The 20,454-nt window shown below is 41.8% G+C and overlaps 1 protein-coding gene across 5 annotated transcripts; it reads left to right on the top strand.

Annotated features, from left to right (window-relative positions):
* Window positions 1-38: 38 nt before the first annotated feature.
* ZNF461 (zinc finger protein 461) lies at window positions 39-18,461 on the top strand. 5 transcript variants are annotated; one of them, XM_053603972.1, is made up of 5 exons: window positions 39-136; window positions 1,419-1,508; window positions 5,507-5,633; window positions 6,922-7,017; window positions 16,526-18,461. In XM_053603972.1, exons 2-5 carry the CDS (start codon window positions 1,500-1,502, stop codon window positions 17,911-17,913), a joined length of 1,620 nt encoding a protein of 539 aa, XP_053459947.1. In that variant the 5' UTR covers window positions 39-136; window positions 1,419-1,499; the 3' UTR covers window positions 17,914-18,461. The 5 variants fall into 5 exon arrangements, with proteins under 5 accessions (XP_053459947.1, XP_053459951.1, XP_053459949.1 ...); XM_053603973.1 differs by lacking the exon at window positions 1,419-1,508 and having other exon boundaries at window positions 50-136; XM_053603976.1 differs by lacking the exons at window positions 5,507-5,633; window positions 6,922-7,017.
* Window positions 18,462-20,454: the final 1,993 nt, after the last annotated feature.

The following is a 20,454-nucleotide window of genomic DNA, read 5'->3' as shown; positions in this document are numbered from 1 at the left end:
GCGGTCAAAGCTACTTCCGGTAGAAGCATTGGTTGTGGAACAGCGGCAGGTGAGAAGGCGGGGAGAGTTGGACATATGGCCTGGCCGGGAATCCGAATCAAAACTTGGACCGAAGACCTTCCTGAGGATGCGGAAGGTACCTGGAGCGCCAGAGCCATGGAAGAGGAATGTCTGTAGTTTTAGGCCCTAGGAGGGGCGGGTTGTGTTGCGAGCGCGTGAGGGAGACTGGAGTTTATCTTTGGGCTCTGTGCTACTGCGGCTAGATACGTGGTTGTGCTTTTGTGACAGCGTGGTTATGTGCGTGATCATTGGTGTGAATGGAGTATATATGTGACCGTGACCATGCTTATGGGTGGCTATTTGTGTAAAACCCATTTATTTATATGACAGCAAAGCACGTTTGCACAAACCGTTATACACAGGCTCACACGATCGAGCAGTCATGATACACTTGAATAGTCAGCTGTACATTTACACACACAACACAAAGCTAAAAGCACATTGTCTACTCCACATTTGTCATCATCACAAGCCCTAGAAAAAGCCGTATATATAGTATGCTTATGTATTTAATGCGTTTTGATGTTCTTTTCAAAGATTAGGCCACAATAGGCATTGTTTTGTAATTCTTTGTTAAAAGATATTTAGGTCCTTAGCCGGGCGTTGTGGCGGGCGCCTGTAGTCCCAGCTACTCGGGAGGCTGAGGCAAGAGAATCACTTAAGCCCAGGAGTTGGAGGTTGCTGTGAGCTGTGTGAGGCCACGGCACTCTACCGAGGGCCATAAAGTGAGACCCTGTCTCTAAAAAAAAAAAAAAAGATATTTAGGTCTTTTTGTCTGTATTCAAGGAATAACTTAGGAAGATTTCCCAGGAGGCTTGTAGGTGTGATTCTTCTTTAATTCTTACAGTGCTATGCTTCAAACTAAAGATTCCATAATTCACTTTGGTCTGGAAAATTTTGTTCTATTTATTTTCTTCCATCTGTGTTGTTTTAGCCTCTATTTTTGAAATTCCAGCTACACATATATTGGATCTTTCTATTTCTCTGCACTTTTCTTCTCATGATGTCTATTTCCATTCCTTTTCCTCTTAATTCAGTGAGAATTTGCTCAGGGCAGTTAATGAGCAGATCCATTTCGTAATAGTATTGGAACACTGGGTTGTTCTAACTGAATCCTTTCTGCTGAAGAGCCTGAGTCCTGTTTTCTTGAACCTATCCTGCTATACCTGGGTTCCTTCGTGGTTTTGAATAAAGCTGAGATATGTCCAAAATTCCTCTAATTGTTTATATATGTGTGTATGGGGGCTGGGAGTAAGAGACATGAAGGGGGAAGAAAAATGTCATTCTAACTTAACATTTTTGGAGTTCAGAGGCAATCATCTCCTGTCTTTTTTTTTATTCCCCTCTCCCTCACCTAGCAACACCATCTTTGGACTGAGTTTCTTCTACAGAGGTATAAGGAAGAGGATTAATTAATAAGTTCAATTCTAAAATAAGCCATGGCCCATGTAAGTTGGTATTTTTTTGTCCTAATAGAGGTAGTTTCTTTTTTTTCTATAGGCATATGAATATTTGCATTCTTTACCTTGACATTGTTACCTGCATGAGAATTATACAATAACCCTCTAGTGAGTTAGTAAGTGATAGTGCCAGAAGTTCAGAGCCTTTGTTTTTTGCTCCTCTCTTCTCCGTCCAGTGTTCATGTACTTGTTGACTGCATCATTCTTCATCTCCTTCATGCTAAATCCCCTACCAGGAATAATGAAAGAACAGAAATAGTATTCTCTTGGGCGGCACCTGTGGCTCGAGGAGTAGGGCGCTGGTCCCATATGCTGGAGGTGGCGGGTTCAAATTCAGCCCTGGCCAAAAACCACAAAAAAAAAAAAAAAGAAATAGTATTCTCTTGAGGAAAATATTATTGTTTTTCTTGTTAGCACTTTGATTTGATGAGATGACATAACAAATAATTTATTGAGTACCTAATATGTGATAGCCATTTTTCTAGGTAACTAGGAATAAATCAGTTGGGGAAAAATCACATATACACATATCTTCACATGGGGAGCTTGTCTTGTAGTAAGAGAGTCAGAAAATAACTTATGTAATATAAGACTTCAACATACACATATAGGCTTGGGGCCTATAGGTCAGTGAGTAGGGGGTCAACCACATACACCGAGGCTGGCAGGTTCAAGCCCAGCCTGGCCTGCTAAACAATGACAACTGCAACCAAAAAAAATAGCTGGGCATTGTGGCCGGCGCCTGTAGTCCCAGCTACTTGGGAGGCTGAGGCAAGAGAATCGCTTAAGCCCAAGAGTTTGAGGTTGCTGTGAGCTGTGGCTCACACCATGGCACTCCATGGCACTCATGACTCTAGAGGGTCATGGCATCAGAGCTCACAGCAACCTCCAACTCTTGGGCTTAAGCAGTTCTCTTGCCTCACCTTCACAAGTAGCTGAGACTACAGGCACCCACCACAATTCCCGGCTATTTTTTTGTTGTTGTTGTCGTTGTTTAGCAGGCATAGGCTGAGTTTGAACCCACAAGCCCTGGTGTATGTGGCCGGCTCCTTACCCACGGAGCTACGGGCACCACCAGCAAGAGCTTTTGAATAAGTGAAAAAAAGCAAACAACAGTATACGTATTGTACTATATTGCCTTTTGTATAAAAGTATAAAAGACAATATAAATGTATTATAAAATTGCTTACCTGTGGGGGCAGGAGGTGAGAGACAAAATGGAAGGGATGGGGTGGGAACGAGACATCTGAATATCCCTTTTTAGTTCTTAACTATTTAAGAAAGGAAAATAAGGTATGAAAACTTGTTATCAAGTTTGGTAATTTTCTCACAAGTTGGTAATATCCTCACAGGAAGTGGTGTTCTAGGGGATAAATGACTAGTTGGCACATAGGAAATCTCTGAACTTCACAGTTTGGGAGTTTTCAATTAGATGTGGTAGAAATTGGTGTTGGGGAATCTCTCTGGGTGGAGAGACTATGGGGCTTTAGGATTAGGTAGAGATATGATTGGTGCTTGCATAGAAAAATTGAAGATCTTGTCAGAAAACAAATGACCACCAGTTACAAAATCCAGTTTTAGATTGAAAGAGTAGATGTTAGACTTAGCTCATGTCTGTACCAATCTGGATCATTCAACATCAGTGTTCTCTAACTTAGGAACTCAGATATAGGGAGAGGTGATAGATGCTAACAGTAAAGATCTCTCACATGTAATTGCAATCAGTGGAATATGTACCTTTGAAACGACTTCAGAGATTTTGTCTACCCCAGAAATTCAAGTTTAAGAGACTCTCTATGGCTTGGGATCTGTAGCTCAGCGGCGAGGGCACTGGCCACATACCCCAGGGCTGGCGTGTTTGAACCCAGGCCAGAGCCTGCCAAACAACAACTATAACAAAAAAATAGCTGGGCCTTGTGGTGGGCACCTATATTCCCACCTACTTGGGAGGCTGAGGCAAGAGAATTGCTTAAGCCGGAGAGTTTAAGGTTGCTGTGAGCTGTGACACAATGGCACTGTACTGAGGGCGACATAGTAAGACTCTGTCTCCAAAAAAAAGAGAGACTCTTTTATAAGATTAAATGTTATGCTACCAATAAGAAAAAAAGTTGTAGTAATTATTGCTATATGACAGACTCCCACCAAATTTTGTAGATTAAAGCAATAGCACTCATGGTTTGGCTTAAAAATCTACGATCTGAGTAGGACTTAGGAGGGACAGCTTACCTCTGTCCCATGTGGTATTAGCTGAGATGGCTTTACTGTGTGCAAGATGACCTTATTTTCAAGCTAGTTCTCTCACATGGCTTGCAAACTGTTGCTGGCAGTTGTTTGGGGAGCTTTGGTTTCTTTCCTCATGAGCTATTCCATGGTCTGCTTAGGTTTCCTAGGAATATGGTGGCCAGATTATAAGAATGAGCACCGAGGGCAACAAAGTGAGACTCTGTCTCTCAAAAAAAAAAGAAGAATGAGCACCCAAGAAAGTGATCTAGCCTAAGTCACATAATCTCTTCTACCATACGCTATAGGTTGAATAAGTCACAAATGTCCTGTCACTTTTTTTTTTTTTTTTTGGCCAGGGCTGGGTTTGAACCTGCAACCTCCGGCATATGGGGCTGGTGCCCTACCCTTTGAGCCACAGGCACCGCCCCTGTCCTGTCACTTTTAAGAGAAGGGGGCACAGATTGGGGGGCATGTCAAGGTTACTCTGAAGAAGGGATTGGAGATAGTACCGTGTCCATCTGAGGAAAATATAGTCTGTTTTAGATTTTTTTTTAAATTAGGGGCTCTGTTGCCCAGGCTGCAGTACAGTGGCCCAGTAATAGCTCAACGCAGCCTCAAACTCCTGGCCTCAAGCAATCCTCCTGCCTCAACTACCAGAGTAGTTGGGACTACAGGTGTGTACCACCATGCCTGGTTAACTTTTTTTTTTTACCTTTTTGTAGAGATAAGGTCTCACCATGTTTCCTAGGCTGGCCTTGAACTCCTGGCCTCAAGCTCCTTCCTCGGCCTCCTAAATACTAGAGTTATAAGCATGAACCACCATCCCTGGTCTTTACCAGATGTTTACTAAAGAATTTGCATAAAAACTAAAAATGCCTATGGCATAATAGCTATAATGATGAAGAAAGACCTTCAAGGTTTTTTTCTCAAGGTGGAAAGTTTTATAAGACATGTTAGAAAAATTAAACAATTTTCAACTATTTAATGTACTTGGGAGCTGCCACTTCTTTTCTTTTCTTGAGACAGAGTCTCACTTCCTTATCTCCAGTAGAGTGGTGTCGTAGCTCACAGCAACCTCAAATTCTTGGGCTCAAGTGATTCTCTTGCCTCAGCTTCCCAAGTAGCAGTGACTACAGGCGCCCGCTATAATACCCGGCTATTTTTTAGAGACGGGCTCTCATTCTTGCTCAGGCTAGTCTTGAACTTGTGAACTCAAGCAATCCTCTTAGCATTCTGGGAGGCCTCCCAGAGTGCAAGATTACAGGCATAAGCCCGCACCTGGCCTCGAGCAACTGTGCCTGCCCTCACTTACTTTCTTAATGGGGGGTCCTCAAACTTTTTAAACAGGGGGCCAGTTCTCTGTCCCTCAGACCGCTGGAGGGCTGGACTATAGCTTAAAAAAGAAACTATGAGCAAATTCCTGTGCACACTGCACATATCTTATTTTGAAGTAAAAAAACAAAACGGGAACAAATACATAAATTACACTGCTGCATGTGGCCCGCGGGCTGTAGTTTGAGGACCCCTGGACGATGATTAACAGGGCTTTCCCAACCTATGCAAGAGGATGTGTGTGCACAAATTGAATTGTTTAAGAACATGTAGTCACTCTGCTACAGGCACGCTGAATTTTCTTTTGACCCATGTCACAGGCTTAGCATGTATACTCACCCTTTCCTACAGTGACTTCTTTTACCACTCTGTTTCATTTTTAAAAATGTTTCTTATAATTTCAAAACTGGTACTGTGATTTATCATTTTAGGAGTTGGTATTATTCACAGATGTGGCTATAGATGTCTCTCAGGAGGAATGGGAATGCCTGAACCCTGCGCAGAAGAGCTTGTACAAGGATGTGATGTTGGAGAACTATACCAACTTGGTTTCACTTGGTAAAGATATCTGATGATTCAGAACCTAAAAATTTAGGATACTTTTAACAATTCAGAATCTGCTTCTTGGAATTTCTGCTTTCTCCCCTATGAATTTTTGAAATTGCTTTCAAATAACTCTATGACCATCTCTTTGTGTAGAAATGAGCACAGCTAGATGGAGGTGCACTTTCATTTTCCCTGTTCTTGCAAGTTCTTCTGGTCCTTTTGTTGTTGTTGTTGTTTTCCCTCACTCTCTCCCCTCCTTGTCCTAGAGTGCTCTGGCATCACAGCTCACAGCAACCTCAAACTCTTGGACTTAAGTGATTCTCTTGCCTCAGCCTCCCAAACCTTTCTTATACTGTCTTTCTTGATGGTTAGGGGCAGAACTGAAATTCTGCAATGTTAAACCTTTAACATTGATGTGATGGGGATGCAAACTAAAATGTGAAGTGGAAAACTGTGCAGAATGTGGAATTTTGTGCTCACACACAACAGAATAGAAATCCTTTTTACCTCTCTTCCCCATTCACTCCAGAGGAAGTCAACCCGGGGCTTAGTTAAGAGAGTGTCACAGGGACAATACCTGGGATGTGTGGCATAGAGTGTTAAGGCCAGTTATAAGTTAGGTCATCAACTATAGTTTTTATTTTTTATTTTTTTGATACAAAGTCTCACTTTGTTGCCCTCGGTAGAGTGCTGTGGTGTCACGGCTCATAGCAACCTCAAACTTTTGGGCTCAAGCGATTCTCTTGCCTCAGCCTCCTAAGTAGCTGGGATTACAGGTGCCCACCACAACACCCAGCTAGTTTTAGAGATGGAGTCTCCCTGTGGCTCAGGCTGGTCTCAAAAGTTGTGAGCTCAGGTAATCCACCCACTTCAGTCTCCCAAGTGCTAGGAATACAGATGTGAGCCACCGTGCCTGGCCCCAGCTATAGGTTTTAAAAAGGCAATGATGTACTCTCTTCTAAACCATTTGCATTTGGAAGTTACATTCTGAGAACTTTATACATTTAGCATTAAAAAAATTGGGAATAATTGTTTCAAAAGCTGCTTTTTTCTCATAGCAAAATAAAAATAGAGGAAGATTTTATAAATTTAAGTAATATTTTATCCCTTATTTATTTTGTTTCTTGTGATCATGAACTCATTTGAACTTGAGTATTTCATCCCTTCTCCTTTCTTTCCTGTATAGCCCTTATCAAGTACCATTTTGAGCTATGACTTATTTTTATTTTAATCAATTCTGAATCATTGTATTTGGGCACTTTCATTTTTATCTCATCTCACTTTCTTTTCTCATAACCAGGACTTTCTATTTCTAAGCCAGCTGTAATCTCTTCACTGGAGGAAGGGAAGGCACCTTGGATGGTTGTGAGGGAAGAGACAAGAAGATGGTGCCCAGGTGAGTGAGCAGGAAGATCTTGCAAAGAATAGGCCAGCTGGTTATGTTGCCAACACAACAATGTTGTGTTGGCAGTGTTATTTTAAGCAGAATAATTAGGGAAAACCTAATTTCAAAGCTTATTACAAAGCTACAGTAATCAAATGGTACGGTACTGCCATAAAGACAGATACATACATGAATGGAATAGAAAAGAGAGCCCAGAAATAAACCCTGCACATACAATCAAATGATTTTAGATGAGGATACCCAGATTTCTTTTTTTTTTTTTTTTCCCCTTTGAATACCCAGATTTCAATGGGAAAACTGGATTCCACATGAGAAAGAATAAAGTCGAACCTTTATCTTATATAAAAATTAACTCAGAATGGCTCGGCACCTATAGCTCAAGCGGCTAGGGCGCCACACTGGAGCTGGTGGATTCGAATCCAGCCCAGGCCTGCCAAAGAACAATGACAACTACAACCAAAAACTAGCTGGGCATTGTGGCAGGTGCCTGTAGTCCCAGCTACTTGGGAGGCTGAGGCAAGAGAATCACATAAGCCCAAGAGTTTGATGTTGCTATGGGCTGTGATGCCATGGTACTCTACCCAGGATGACAGCTTGAGACTCTGTCTCAAAAAAAAAAAAAAAAAAATTAGAATGGATCAAAGACCTAAATGTGATAGCTAAAATTATAAAAATATTGGCGGTCGGGCATGGTGGCTCACACCTGTAATCCTAGCACTCTGGGAGGCCAAGACAGGTGGATTGCTGGAGCTCAGGAGTTTGAGACCAGCCTAAGCAAGAGCAAGACCCCATCTCGCGGGTGTTGTGGCAGGCACCTGAAGTCCCAGCTACTCAGGATGCTGAGGCAAGAGGATCACTTGAGCCCAGGAGTTTGAGGTTACTGTGACTTATGAGACCACAGCACTCTACTGAGGGTGAAAGTGAGACTCTGTCTTAAAAAAGAAAAGAACAAAAGAGAGAGAAAGAAAGAAAAGAAAGAAAGAAAGCAGATATTGGTAAAAAGCTCCATGACACTGGATTTGGCAATGATTTATTGGATATGACACCAAAGCACAGGCAACAAAAGCAAAAATAGGCCCAGGAGACTATGTCAAACCTAAAAACTTCTTTCTCTTCACGCAAGAACACAATCAGTGTCTGTTAACTTTTTTAAAGAGTCATACAAGTTGCTTTGCTGGGTGATAGGGGAATACATTTTTAAGGTGTTATGAAGACATTTTCAGTCTAGTTAGAGATCAAGATTATATGAATAAGTGTTTTAATAGAATACTTAGGAAAAAATTGGGGTTGTTTGGAAACTAGGAAAGTTTAAAAGTATCCAATGTACTCAGCCCTACTATGAAACTAATTTAGGGCTTTCATATGAAAGCTATAACCCAGTTATAACCTAAGAATATGGGGAAGAGGGAGGGGAGGGAGGGGGAGGATGGGCAGAGGGAGGGTGATTGGTGGGATTACACCTGCGGTGCATCTCACAAGGGTACATGTGAAACTTAGGAAATGTAGAATATAAATGTCTTAACACAATAACTAAGAAAATGCCAGGAAGGCTATGTTAACCAGTAGATGAAAATATATCAAATGGTCTATAAAACCAGTGTATGGTGCCCCATGATCCCACTAATATACACAGCTATGATTTAATTAAAAAAAAAAAAGTTTAAGATAGCGGTTCTCAACCTATGGGTTGCAACCTACAGGAACTATATATTTTTGGGGGGGGGGGGCGGGGGCTGGGTTTGAACCTACCACCTCTGGTATATGGGGCCAGTGCCCTACTCTTTGAGCCATAGGTGCCACCCCACAGGAACTGTATTAAAGGCTTGTGGCATTAGGAAGGTTGAGAACCACTGGTTTAAGAGAATAATATATGATTATATTGAGGAGGTAGAGATGATTAAGAAAGGAAGTCAGCCAAGAAGTTTGGAATGATGGAGGCTAAGAGCAGATCCATTCTGTAGATGGGAGGTCTTTAACGATGTCTGTGATTCATTATAATGCTACAGAACTGTGAGAGAATATATTTGTGTTGTTTTAACCCACCCAGGTTTTGGTACCTTGTTAATGGCTATCCTAAGAAACTATAGAGGGGAATCATGAAAATACAATATGTACTCTCCCATGTGTTTTACTGTGAAGTTATCAGTCCTTTCCCAATTTTTGATGCCTGGCTAGGACTTCCTGTTGCCATGGGTGCAGTGATTTTTTAAAACAACTTTTTATTTTGAAGTAATTGTAGATTTACAGGAGTTTGGATGGGATTGGTGTGCTCCCACTTAATGGTCACAAGGTAGGGGTGGATGGCATACCTTTTGGGTGTGGGACACAACTACAAGTGGAACTCTGCCTAACAAAATTCTAGTGTTGTAACCTAGTTGTTTGTACCCTCACTTAACTGGAAGCAAAAATAAATAAATAAAATTTAAAAAGAGAGAAAAAAATTGACTTGCTACCATTCATTGAACTTATTCAGACTTCCCTATTTATACATATACTCATTTATGTGTGTGTATATGAATCTAGCTCTATGCAATTTTTTCACATGTAGCCTTGTGTCACTACAGTAGTTAAAACATTCATCAATCAGAATCCTCATCAGTAGGAGTATGGAAATTAGAATGTTATATGCAGCCATTAGTGTCAAACTGTTTATTCTCAGGAAACCTTTACACTTCTCAAAAGTATTGAGGACCCCAAGAGCTCTTGCATATGTAAGTTATATCTTTCAATATTTACTGTTTCAGAAGTTGAATCTAAGAAAATGAAATATTTATTTAATTCATAAATAATAATTAAATATTTTCTGATAGTCATATTTTCTAAAACGAATATTTAGTGAGAAAAGTGGCAATGCTTTTCATTTTTGCGCATTTAAAAAATATCTGTACTAGGCTTGGCACCCATAGCACAGTGGTTACAGTGCCAGCCACATACACTGAGGCTGGTGGGTTCGAAACTGGCTCAGGCCTGCTAAACAACGACAACTGCAACAACAAAAATAGCCGGGCGTTGTGGCAGGCACCTGTAATCCCAGCTACTTGGGAGGCTGAGGCAAGAGAATCACTTAAGCCCAAGAGTTTCAGGTTGCTGTGAGCTGTGATACCACGGCACTCTACCAAGGGTGACATAGTGAGACTCTGTCTCAAAAAAAAAAAAAAATCTATACTAAAAGAAGATAGCTAGCTGGCTCAGTGCCTATAGCTCAGTAGGGCTCCGGCCACATACACTGGGGCTGGAGGGTTCGAACCCAGCCTGGGCCTGCTAAAACAACAAAGACAGTTGCAACAACAACAACAAAAAATAGCCGGGCACTCTGGAGGACACCTGTAGTCCCAGCTACTTGGGAGGCTGAGTCAAGAGAATCACTTAAGCCCAAGAGGTTGAGGTTGCTGTGAATTGGGAGTTCACAGCAACCTCAATAAGCAATTATCTTGCCTCAGCCTCCCAAGTAGCTGGGACTACAGGCGCCTGCCACAATGCCCAGCTATTTTTTGGCTGTAGTGGTCATCGTTGTTTAGCTGGCCTGGGTCAGGATTTGAACCCATCAGCCTGAGTGTACATGGCCAGCGCCCTACCCGCTGAGCTACAGGCACTGCCTGTGTTTACTCTTTAAAATAAGTCTATCTTGTTTGTTGAATGGATCTTTTATCTGTGACACCCATTTTGTAACATCATGCATTAGTGACTTGGAAACATTGTTTCATTTAGTTATGCAGCTATTTCAGACTGACACATATTCTTTTTTTTTTTTTTTTGAGACAGAGTCTCACTTTGTTGTACTGGGTAGAGTGTGATGGTGTCACAGCTCACAACAACCTCATGGCATCACAGCTCACAGCAACTGCAAACTCTTGGACTTAAGCAATTCTCTTGCCTCAGCCTCCCAAGTAGCTGGGACTACAGGCGCCTGCCAGAAACGCCAGGCTATGATTTTGTTGTAGTTGTTGAGGTATGATGCCATGGCACTAGCTGGGGCAACAGAGTGAGACTTTTAACTGTCAATTTTTTCTTAATAAATTAGGGTAAATACACTTTTAACTGTCAATTTTTTCTTAATAAATTAGGGTAAAACCAAGTAATAAGACATTAGCTGTGGATGTTATGGCCAGGCTTGGTGGCTCACCCCTGTAATCTTAGCACTATGTGATGTCGAAGCAGGTGGAGAGCTTGAACACATGGGTTCAAGACCAGCCTGAACAAAAAGTGGGACTCTGTCTCTACTAAAAATAGAAAAACTGAGGCAAGAGGATCTCTTGAACCCAAGAGTTGGAGGTTGCTGTGAGCTATGACACCATGGCACTCTACCCAGGGCAACAGCTTGAGACTCTGTCTCAGGAAAAAAAAACAACCATGGATGTTATAGTTAACATTTATTAAATATGTAAATAATTAAAAATGTATTGTGGTGCAAATACTTAACGTGAGATCTACCCCTTTAGCAGCTTTTCGGTGTATGATACAGTGTTTTTAATTATGGGCACAGCAGGTGCAGCAGATCTCTACATCTTGTTTATCTTGCATAAATGAGAGTATACTCGGGATTTTTTTTTTTTTTTTGAGACAGAGTCTCAAGCTGTTGCTTTGGGTGGAGTGCTATGGCGTCATAGCTCACAGCAACCTCCAACTCGGGTTCAAGCGTTCCTCTTGCCTCAGTTTTTCTGTTTTTTAGTAGAAACAGGTTCTCCCTTTTGCTCAGGCTGGTCTCAAACTCATGAGCTTCAGCAATCCGCCTTGCCTTCACCTCCCAGAGTGCTAGGATTACAGGTGTGAGCCACCTTGCCCAGCCTACTCTTGGAATTTTTATCAGAAAAGTTGATTTTATAATGAAATTAGTCTCAAAGAAAGCCAACATCCCTTTTTAAGAAATATACATTTTCTGGCTCAGCGCTTTTAGCTCAGTGGCTAGGGCGTCAGCCACATACGCCAGAGCTGGTGGGTTTGAATCCAGCCCAGGCCTGGCAAACAACAATGATAGCTACAATCAAAAAATAGCTGGGTGTTGTGGCGGGCGCCTGTAGTCCCAGCTACTTGGGAAGCTGAGGCAAGAGAATCGCTTAAGTCCAAGAGTTTGAGGTTGCCGTGAGCTGTGATGCCACAGCACTCTACCCAGGGCGACACAGTGAGACTCTGTCTCAAAAAAAAAAAAGAAGAAAGAAATATACATTTTTTCTATTTTATAATAAAATATTATTCTAAAATAAAATATTTCTCCTCTTGTTTCCATGTAGGTACATTGAAAACTTCAGGACCTCAAAATAATTTCTTGGGTTATATTGAGGTTACATAGATAAAAGCAGGTATAAGTAAATTTAATTCTTAAGAGCACAGTAGAAGTACTTATAACAGAATGAACTAATCTCTGAAAGTACGTTTATTCCCTAAATCTATTTTAGAATCTTTCAGAACACACAAAAATAAATAATCACACATTTTATTAGATTTCAGAGTGTGATGTTGTCACACTTCCAATAGTCTCTCAGAAACTCCCCTGGACACTGGTGAGAGAATGAGTGGAAAAGGCAAATAATGTCTTAGGATTAATGTGAAAATAGCTTTGGCTTCATACACTTCCTGTAGGAGTCTCAGGTCCCCTCAGTGTAGCTGCTCAGAGCCGTGCTGCTGGGAAGTAATGAAATGAATAAACTACTGCTGTATGTGCTATTATGGACGGACCTCACAGACACAGTGTTAGATGAAAGCTGGAGAAGAAAGTGTATACTTCATCAGTGGTGCCCAGTCTTTTTCACACCAGAGACTGATTTCATGGAAGACAATTTTTCGGCAGACCAGAGTGGGGAAGGTAGGGAGGGTGGGGGTGATCGGGGATGTGAGGTGGAGTTCAGGTGGTGATGGAGCAACAGGGAGTGAGTGATGGGGAGGGGCTACAGCTGTAAATATAGATGAAGCTTTGCTTACCCACTGCTCACCTCCAGCTGTGTGGCCTAAGGTTCCTAAGTTTCATGGAAGACAGTTTTTCTGTGATTGGGTTAGTGAGAGGGCAAGGGAGATATGGAGCTCTGGGACTATAGACTGGTACAGGTCCACAGCCCAGGGGTTGGAGACCATAATACTGTATGATTCCAAACATTTGAAATTCAGAAACAGGCAAAATCAGAAGGCCTGATAGTGCTTACCTTTGATGGGTAATGACTGGGAAGGTGCTTAAGGAGGGCTTCTGGGTTTCTGGTTATGTTGTCTTTCTTGATTAAGTAGTGATTTGACAGGCATGTTCACATAGTAAAAAAGTCTTCTGCAAGGAGGAAAGTGTGTGTCTATGTGTGTATATTTATATCTCTGGACATTTACGTATGTGTGTGAGTCCTCCCACAAAAGAATGGAGGCTAACTTTCCTCCTTTGAAAATGGGACAGCCAGCTCAGCACCTGTTGCTCAAGCGGCTAAGGTGCGGGCCACATACACCAGAGCTGGCAGGTTCGAATCCAGCCCAGGCCCGCCAAACAACAATGACGGCTGCAACCAAAAAATAGCCAGGTGTTGTGGCAGGTGCCTACAGTCCCAGATACTTGGGAGGTGGAGGCAGGAGAATCGCTTGAGCCCAGGAGTTGGAGGTTGCTGTGAGCTATGATGCTACAGCACTCTACCCAGGGGGACAGCTTGAGGCTCTGTCTCAAAAAAAAAAAAAAAAAAAGAAAAGAAAATGGGACAGCCCTTAGTAACTTGCTTCTAACAAATAGAATGTGGCAGAAGAGACACTGCATTATTTCTGAGGCTAGGTCATGAAACTATACCCTTCCTCCCTCCTTTATCCCTCCACCTGCTTTTGGAGCTTTGAGCTGTCAAATGAAAGGGTATCTTTTACCTTGAAACAGCTGTGCTGGACAGACCATGTAAAGAAACCACATAAAGATAGGTCCAAGAATTCCAGCTTTTCCTATTTTCTCAGACCATGCCCCAGATATATGAGTGAGGAAGCTATTGAAAAGCCTGAACACGGCGACACCTGTGGCTCAGTGAGCAGGGTGCCGGCCCCATAAACCCAGGGTGGCAGGTTCAAACCCAGCCCCGGCCAAACTGCAACAACAAAAAAATAGCCAGGCGTTGTGGCGGGTGCCTATAGTCCCAGCTACTCGGGAGGCTGAGGCAAGAGAATCGCCTAAGCCCAAGAACTGGAAGTTGCTGTGAGCTGTGATGCCACAGCGCTCTACCAAGGGTGATAAAGTGAAACTCTGTCTCTACAAAAAAAAAAAAAAAAAAAAAGAAAGAAAAAACCTGAACACTATGTGGCTACCACTGGAGAAACACCAAGTAAGGAATGCCCAGCTGAGCTCAGTTAATCATGCTATTGGAAGATAGCAATAATAAATGATTATTACTGTTTTAAGGCACTCAGTTGGAGTAGTTTGTTATAGATAACCAAGCATGTGGTTTATTTATATATTTGTTTATATATATAATCACTTCAGTAGATGTAGGAATGAGTAGAAAGATGGAGATATGTTTGGTAGTTACCATAAAAGCTTTAAATTATGATTCCCAGCAGTTTTTAACTTTGTATTTCTTTTTATTCTGATCTGAATTCCATTTCTTTTACTCAATTTATTCATCAATTAATTATGGTATGCTTATTATATCGTAAAGATTGGTTTTATAATGTTTTTTCTACCATTGAGTGCCTTAGGGGTAAGAAAATAAATAAAAGTTAAAAGGATTAATAATCAATAATTATGAATCCCAGTACTACTTAAGGCAAGGATTTAATTAGATAATACTATTGCAAATACAATTTTGAGGAAGTGACCTTTAATCTGAGGCTTGGATGAAATGAAGCCAGACATACAAAAAATCTTATCAAGAGATAGAAAAGGCTTTGGCACGTCCTAGTTGTTGAAAGAAGGTTAAGATGTTTATAGCATAATGAAGAAAATGGTAAGCAGAGTGCTTGTATTTTCATGGTAAGGAGTTGGATTTTTTAAATTTCAGCTCAATGTGAAGTTGTATTAGTGTGGAGATAAGTTAGTCTGCTTGTGACAAAGTAATAGTGGTTGAAACAATATAAGTTTAATTTTTAATTTATTTTTCTTTTCTATTTTTAATGTAAAATCTTTGACCCAGGGATAGAAGAATAATGTTCTCTTGCATTAAAATCCAATCTGGAAAGGTATCTCTTGTCTGTAAAGCCACGATGTGACAGACACGACCCCAAGCCCACATTGTCCTCAGTGTTGGTGAGGAAGAGAGAGAATAAGCCATACAGGGGCTTAGACCACCTGTCTCTTAAGGAAAGTTCTCAGAAGCTGTTACATAATACTTGTATATTTCTTTAGGTAGTTACATAATATACCCAGCTGCAAAGGAGCTTGGGAAATAAAGCGTTTATATTGAGCAGCTTTATTCTCAACTAAAAGCCATGGGTTTAATTGGAATAAAGCACGGGCAAAATAGATATTTGGGAACAACTAACAGGCTGCCACATAAGCTTTTTTTTTTTTCTGTGAGACAGAGTCTCACTATGTCGCCCTTGGGTGAGTGCAGTGCTGTCACAGCTCACAGCAAACTCAAACTCTTGGGCTTAAGCGATTCTCTTGCCTCAGCCTCCCGAGTAGCTGGGACTACAGGCGCCCGCCACAACACCCAGCTATTTTTGTTGCAGTTGCCACTGCTGTTTTAGCTGGCCGGGGCTGGGTTCAAACCCGCCACCCTTGGTAGCTGAGACTACAGGCACCCACCACTATGCCTGGCTATTTTTTGGTTGTAGTTGTCATTGTTGTTTGGGAGGCTTGGGCTGGGTTTGAACCCACCAGCTCTGGTGTATGTGGCTGGCGCCTTAGCCACTGAACTACAGGCACCAAGCACACATAAGCTTTTGGTCTGGTAGAAAGTGTTAAATATACAGATTCTTGTAGACTCTGATTAAGTTGATCTCATTCTAAGACCAACTCTAATCTTAGATTCTTATTGAGTTGATCTAGAATGTTTCCAAAACATCCATAATTGCAACATACTCCCAAGTGGATTCAGAGACATACCAAATTTTCAGCACCATTGAGTTCATTTATTTCCATAATTAACTCTCCTCTTTTTCTAAAGCATTCTTACTTCCCTGTGCTAACCTTTTGTTTCTTAAGAGCCAAGCCTTAGGCCAGGTGTGGTGGTTCACACCTGTAATCCCAGCACTTGGGAGGCCCAGGTGGGTGGATTGCCTGAGCTCTCTAGTTTGAGACCGGCCTGAGAAAGAGCGAGACTCCGTCTCTAAAAAAAAAAAAAATACCCAGGCGTTGTGGTAGGTGCCTATAGTCCCAGCTACTAGGGATGCTGAGGCAAGAGAATCACTTAAGCCCAAGACTTTGAGGTTGCTGTGAGCAGTGATGCTACGGCACTCTACCAAGGGTGACAAAGTGAGACTCTGTCTCAAAAAAAAGAAAATAGGTAAGCCTTTTATTTTTTATGTGAATTATTTTCAGTTTTCTCATTGCTGCCACAGATACTTTATTTCTCTTGTACAGAAAACCGTAAATTAAAATATATTTCTTACCTTTCAGACTTGACATCAAGAAATGAGCTCAAGAAGTTATCTCCAAAAAGGGATATTTATGAAACAGAATCATCCGAATGGGTTAGTATGGAACCATTTAAAAGCCTTAGTCCTGAGAGAGCCATTTTCAGAGACATTTGGGGATGCAGATGTCATTTTGAGCAACAACAGGGACAACAGGAGGGTTATTTCAGGCAATTTATGATCAGTCATGAAAATATGCCCATTTTTAACCAACATACCTTACTCACTCAAGAACTTTATCATAGAGAGAAAATCTCCGAATGTAAAAATTGTGGGAAAAACCTCAATTACCATTTATTCTTTAATCATCATGAAAGAACTGATTCTAAAGAACTTCCTGAATGTAAAGAATGCACAGAAATTAATACAACATTCCTAATTAAACAGAGAATTCAAAATGCTGATAAATGCAATGGATATAAGGAACGTTGGAAGGCATTTATTCATTGCTCAAAACTTAAACAACATCTGAGAATTCGTAATGGTGAAAAATGCTATGAATGTAAAGAATGTGGAAAGGCCTTTAATTATGGCTCAGAACTTACTCTGCATCAAAGGATTCACACTGGCGAGAAACCTTATGAATGTAAGGAGTGTGGGAAGGCCTTTAAACAACGATCACAACTTACTCAACATCAGAGACTTCATACTGGTGAAAAACCCTATGAATGTAAGCAATGTGGAAAAGCTTTTATTCGTGGCTTTCAACTTACTGAACATTTGCGACTCCATAGTGGTGAGAAACCCTATAAATGCAAAGAATGTGGAAAGGCTTTCAGGCATCGATCACATCTTACCATACATCAAAGAATACATACTGGTGAGAAACCATATGAATGTGGGGAATGTGGAAAGGCCTTTAGCTATCACTCAAGCTTCTCTCACCATCAGAAAATTCATTCTGGCCAGAAACCTTATGAATGTGATGAATGTGGAAAGGCTTTTTGTGATGGCTTACAATTTACCCTACATCAGAGAGTTCATTCTGGTGAGAAACCCTATGAGTGTAAGGAATGTGGAAAGACTTTTAGACAGTGTTCACACCTCAAGAGACACCAGAGAATTCATACTGGTGAGAAACCTCATGAATGTATGATATGTGGTAAGGCCTTTAGACTTCATTCACACCTTACTCAGCATCAGAGAATTCATACTGGTGAGAAGCCCTATGAATGTAAGGAATGTGGGAAAGCCTTTAGCTATCATTCAAGCTTCTCACATCATCAAAGAATTCATTCTGGAAAGAAACCTTATGAATGTAGAAAGACCTTTAATCATGGCTTACAACTTAATTTACATCAGACACTTCATACCAATGAGAAGCCAGTAAGGTTTTCTCTCCTCCCTCCCCATCCTAGCCTTGCATCTTAAAATTATTGGGGGGGGGGTGGCACCTGTGGCTCGGTGAGTAGGGCACCAGCCCCATATACCGAGGGTAGCGGGTTCAAACCCGGCCCCAGCCAAACTGCAACAAAAAAATCGCCGGGCTTTGTGGTGGGCGCCTGTAGTCTCAGCTACTTGGGAGGCTGAGGCAAGAGAATCGCCTAAGCCCAGGAGTTGGAGGTTGCTGAGAGGTGTGTGACGCCACGGCACTCTACCAGCAGTCTACCGAGGGCGACAAAGTGAGACTCTGCCTCTAAAAAAAAAAAATTATTGTGGGGGATATACATTGTCTCTGTTTCCTTTGGAGAAAAGGTAATGAAATTGTATTTCATTAGTATTGATTTGTATCAGTAATCCTTGAAAATTAAATGTTCTATTTCAAGTGGGAAAATGGAAAACTAAAGGTTAAACTTTACTCTGACCTTAATGTTTCTGAGTTACTGTATTAACCACTGTTGGGAATGAATTATCTGAAATTATATAACATGTTTTCACTGAAACCAGTGAAGTATAGCAGGAATAAAATGAAAATAGTCTCTTCCTCTCCCACAAATCTTTGCGTATTGCTCTTTTCTTTGTGCTTAAACAACCTGTGTTTGGAAAGGGTGTGTTGCATAGGTAGGGGGGAGGTTTTACCTCTATAGTGATATTTCACAGATACTTGCCCTGTTCATGTAAAAAATAATCATGACCACCTTTCCACATCAGTACAAAAAGATGTAACTCATCTTTTTCAAACCTTTAGAATATTTCTAGAATGGAGGCTGGGCATGCTGGCTCACACCTGTAATCCTAGCAGTCTGGAAGGCTGAGGTGGGTGGTTTGCCTGAACTTAAGAGTTGGAGACCAGCCTGAGCCAGAGCGAGACCCCGTCTCTAAAAATATCTGGGCATTGTGGCGGGTGCCTTGGCACTCTACCGAGGGTGACAAAGTGAGACTCTGTCTCAAGAAGAAAAAATATATTTCTAGAATGGGATGTATATTAGTATTTAAAGCCATTCCCTCCTACAGGTAGAAAGGTGGTTTCTACCTTTTCTTATCTTTTTTTTTTTTTTTTTGTGATTTTTGGCCAGGGCTGGGCCCGAACCCACCACCTCCAGCATATGGGACCGGCACCCTACTCCTTGAGCCACAGGCGCAGCCCTTTTCAACTGAAAGGACCATGCAGTAAACCTAATAGCTTTTGTTTCGATTGGGTAGATTCCCAATTTGGCAAGTGTGGGTGAATGTGTTTTAATATTACATCTTTCTTTCTTTCTTTTCCTTCCTTCCTTCCTTCCTTTCCCTTTCCTTTCTTTTTTCCTATCCTTTTTCCTATCATTTCCTTTCCCCTTTCCTTTCCTTTCCTTTCTTTTTGTTTGAGAAGAGTGTCAAGCTGTTGCCCTGAGTAGAGTACTATAGCATCACAGCTCACAGCAACCTCAAACTCTTGGGCTCAAGCGATTGTCTTGTCTCAGCCTCCCAAGTAGCTAGAACTACAGGTGCCCCTCACAATGCTCAGCTACGTTTTGGTTGTAGTTGTCATTGTTTGGTGGGCCCGGGCTGGATTCAAACCCGCCAGCTCTGGTGTATGTGGCCGGCACCCTAGCTGCTTGAGCTACAGGCGCGGAGCCACAACCTCCAACTCTTGGGCTCAAGCAATCCTCTTGCCTCAGTTTTTCTATTTTTAGTAGAGGAGGGGGTCTCACTTTTTGCTCAGGTCTCAAACTCGTGAGCTCCAGCGATCCACCCACCTCAGCCTCTCAGAGTGCCAGGATTACAGGCGTGAGCCACTGTGTCTGGCCTGCATTAATCTTTCAAAATGTATGTTTCTATCATACTTAGGCCATTAGGGCCATATCACCCATTTTGCTGACGTAACCTCATCCATGTTCAAAGGACAGTGGCGGGGATGATTTCTCTTGCCTGGGCTGATAGCTCCTCCCATCTTTTATTATCATGAGTCTTAGAAACAGGGTAGACCTTTCTCCTTCTGGGTCCATCTTCTCAACAAAATACATATCCCAGCTCATCAAGGATGACATTTTGGGGATCCCTTTCTAATGACTACCTAGACTCTATTCTATATAAGGCATGCTGGGTTTTCAGTCATATCTGGCTTTTGCATGCCTTGTGCCAGCCACAGGGACCCTAGGTCACAGTGCCCATTCATATGGCTACATGAGTCACATTGGGTGAGGTGTGGCCCAAGGTGATGGGCCTTTAGCTTCTCATCAGTGTGGTGTTTCCTTTCATGAACACTTGGTTCTTCATTGATGTGGGGGGCATGTATGTCCTTTCTTGCAGTGTTCCTGGGGACAAGGATTTGGGGCCGGGTAGTGGCACCGAACCCTTAGGTTACTTCTGCTTTCAGGAGATAAAGGACTAGAGTATGTGGAGGTGCGTAGTGGTCCCAGTTGTTGAAGGTGGGGGGCTGTTTTCACTACTCAGAGAGCTCTTGTCTTCAGTCAAGACCCCCCATCTTCCCTAGGACTCCATTGAGAGGCCCTGTGTGGCCCCAGATGTGCTTTGTTTCTCCTTGACTTTCTT

The sequence above is a fragment of the Nycticebus coucang genome, chromosome 10 (assembly GCF_027406575.1).
Source record: "Nycticebus coucang isolate mNycCou1 chromosome 10, mNycCou1.pri, whole genome shotgun sequence".
Lineage (NCBI taxonomy): Eukaryota > Metazoa > Chordata > Mammalia > Primates > Lorisidae > Nycticebus > Nycticebus coucang.
This window is presented reverse-complemented; position numbering and strand designations above follow the sequence as displayed.

Excerpts from the sequence above, each read along its gene's own strand:
- ZNF461 (XM_053603972.1), top strand. Across the intron at positions 5,634-6,921 it reads TACCAACTTGGTTTCACTTG|GACTTTCTATTTCTAAGCCA; the intron begins GTAAAGATATCT and ends TCTCATAACCAG. Across the intron at positions 7,018-16,525 it reads GACAAGAAGATGGTGCCCAG|ACTTGACATCAAGAAATGAG; the intron begins GTGAGTGAGCAG and ends CTTACCTTTCAG.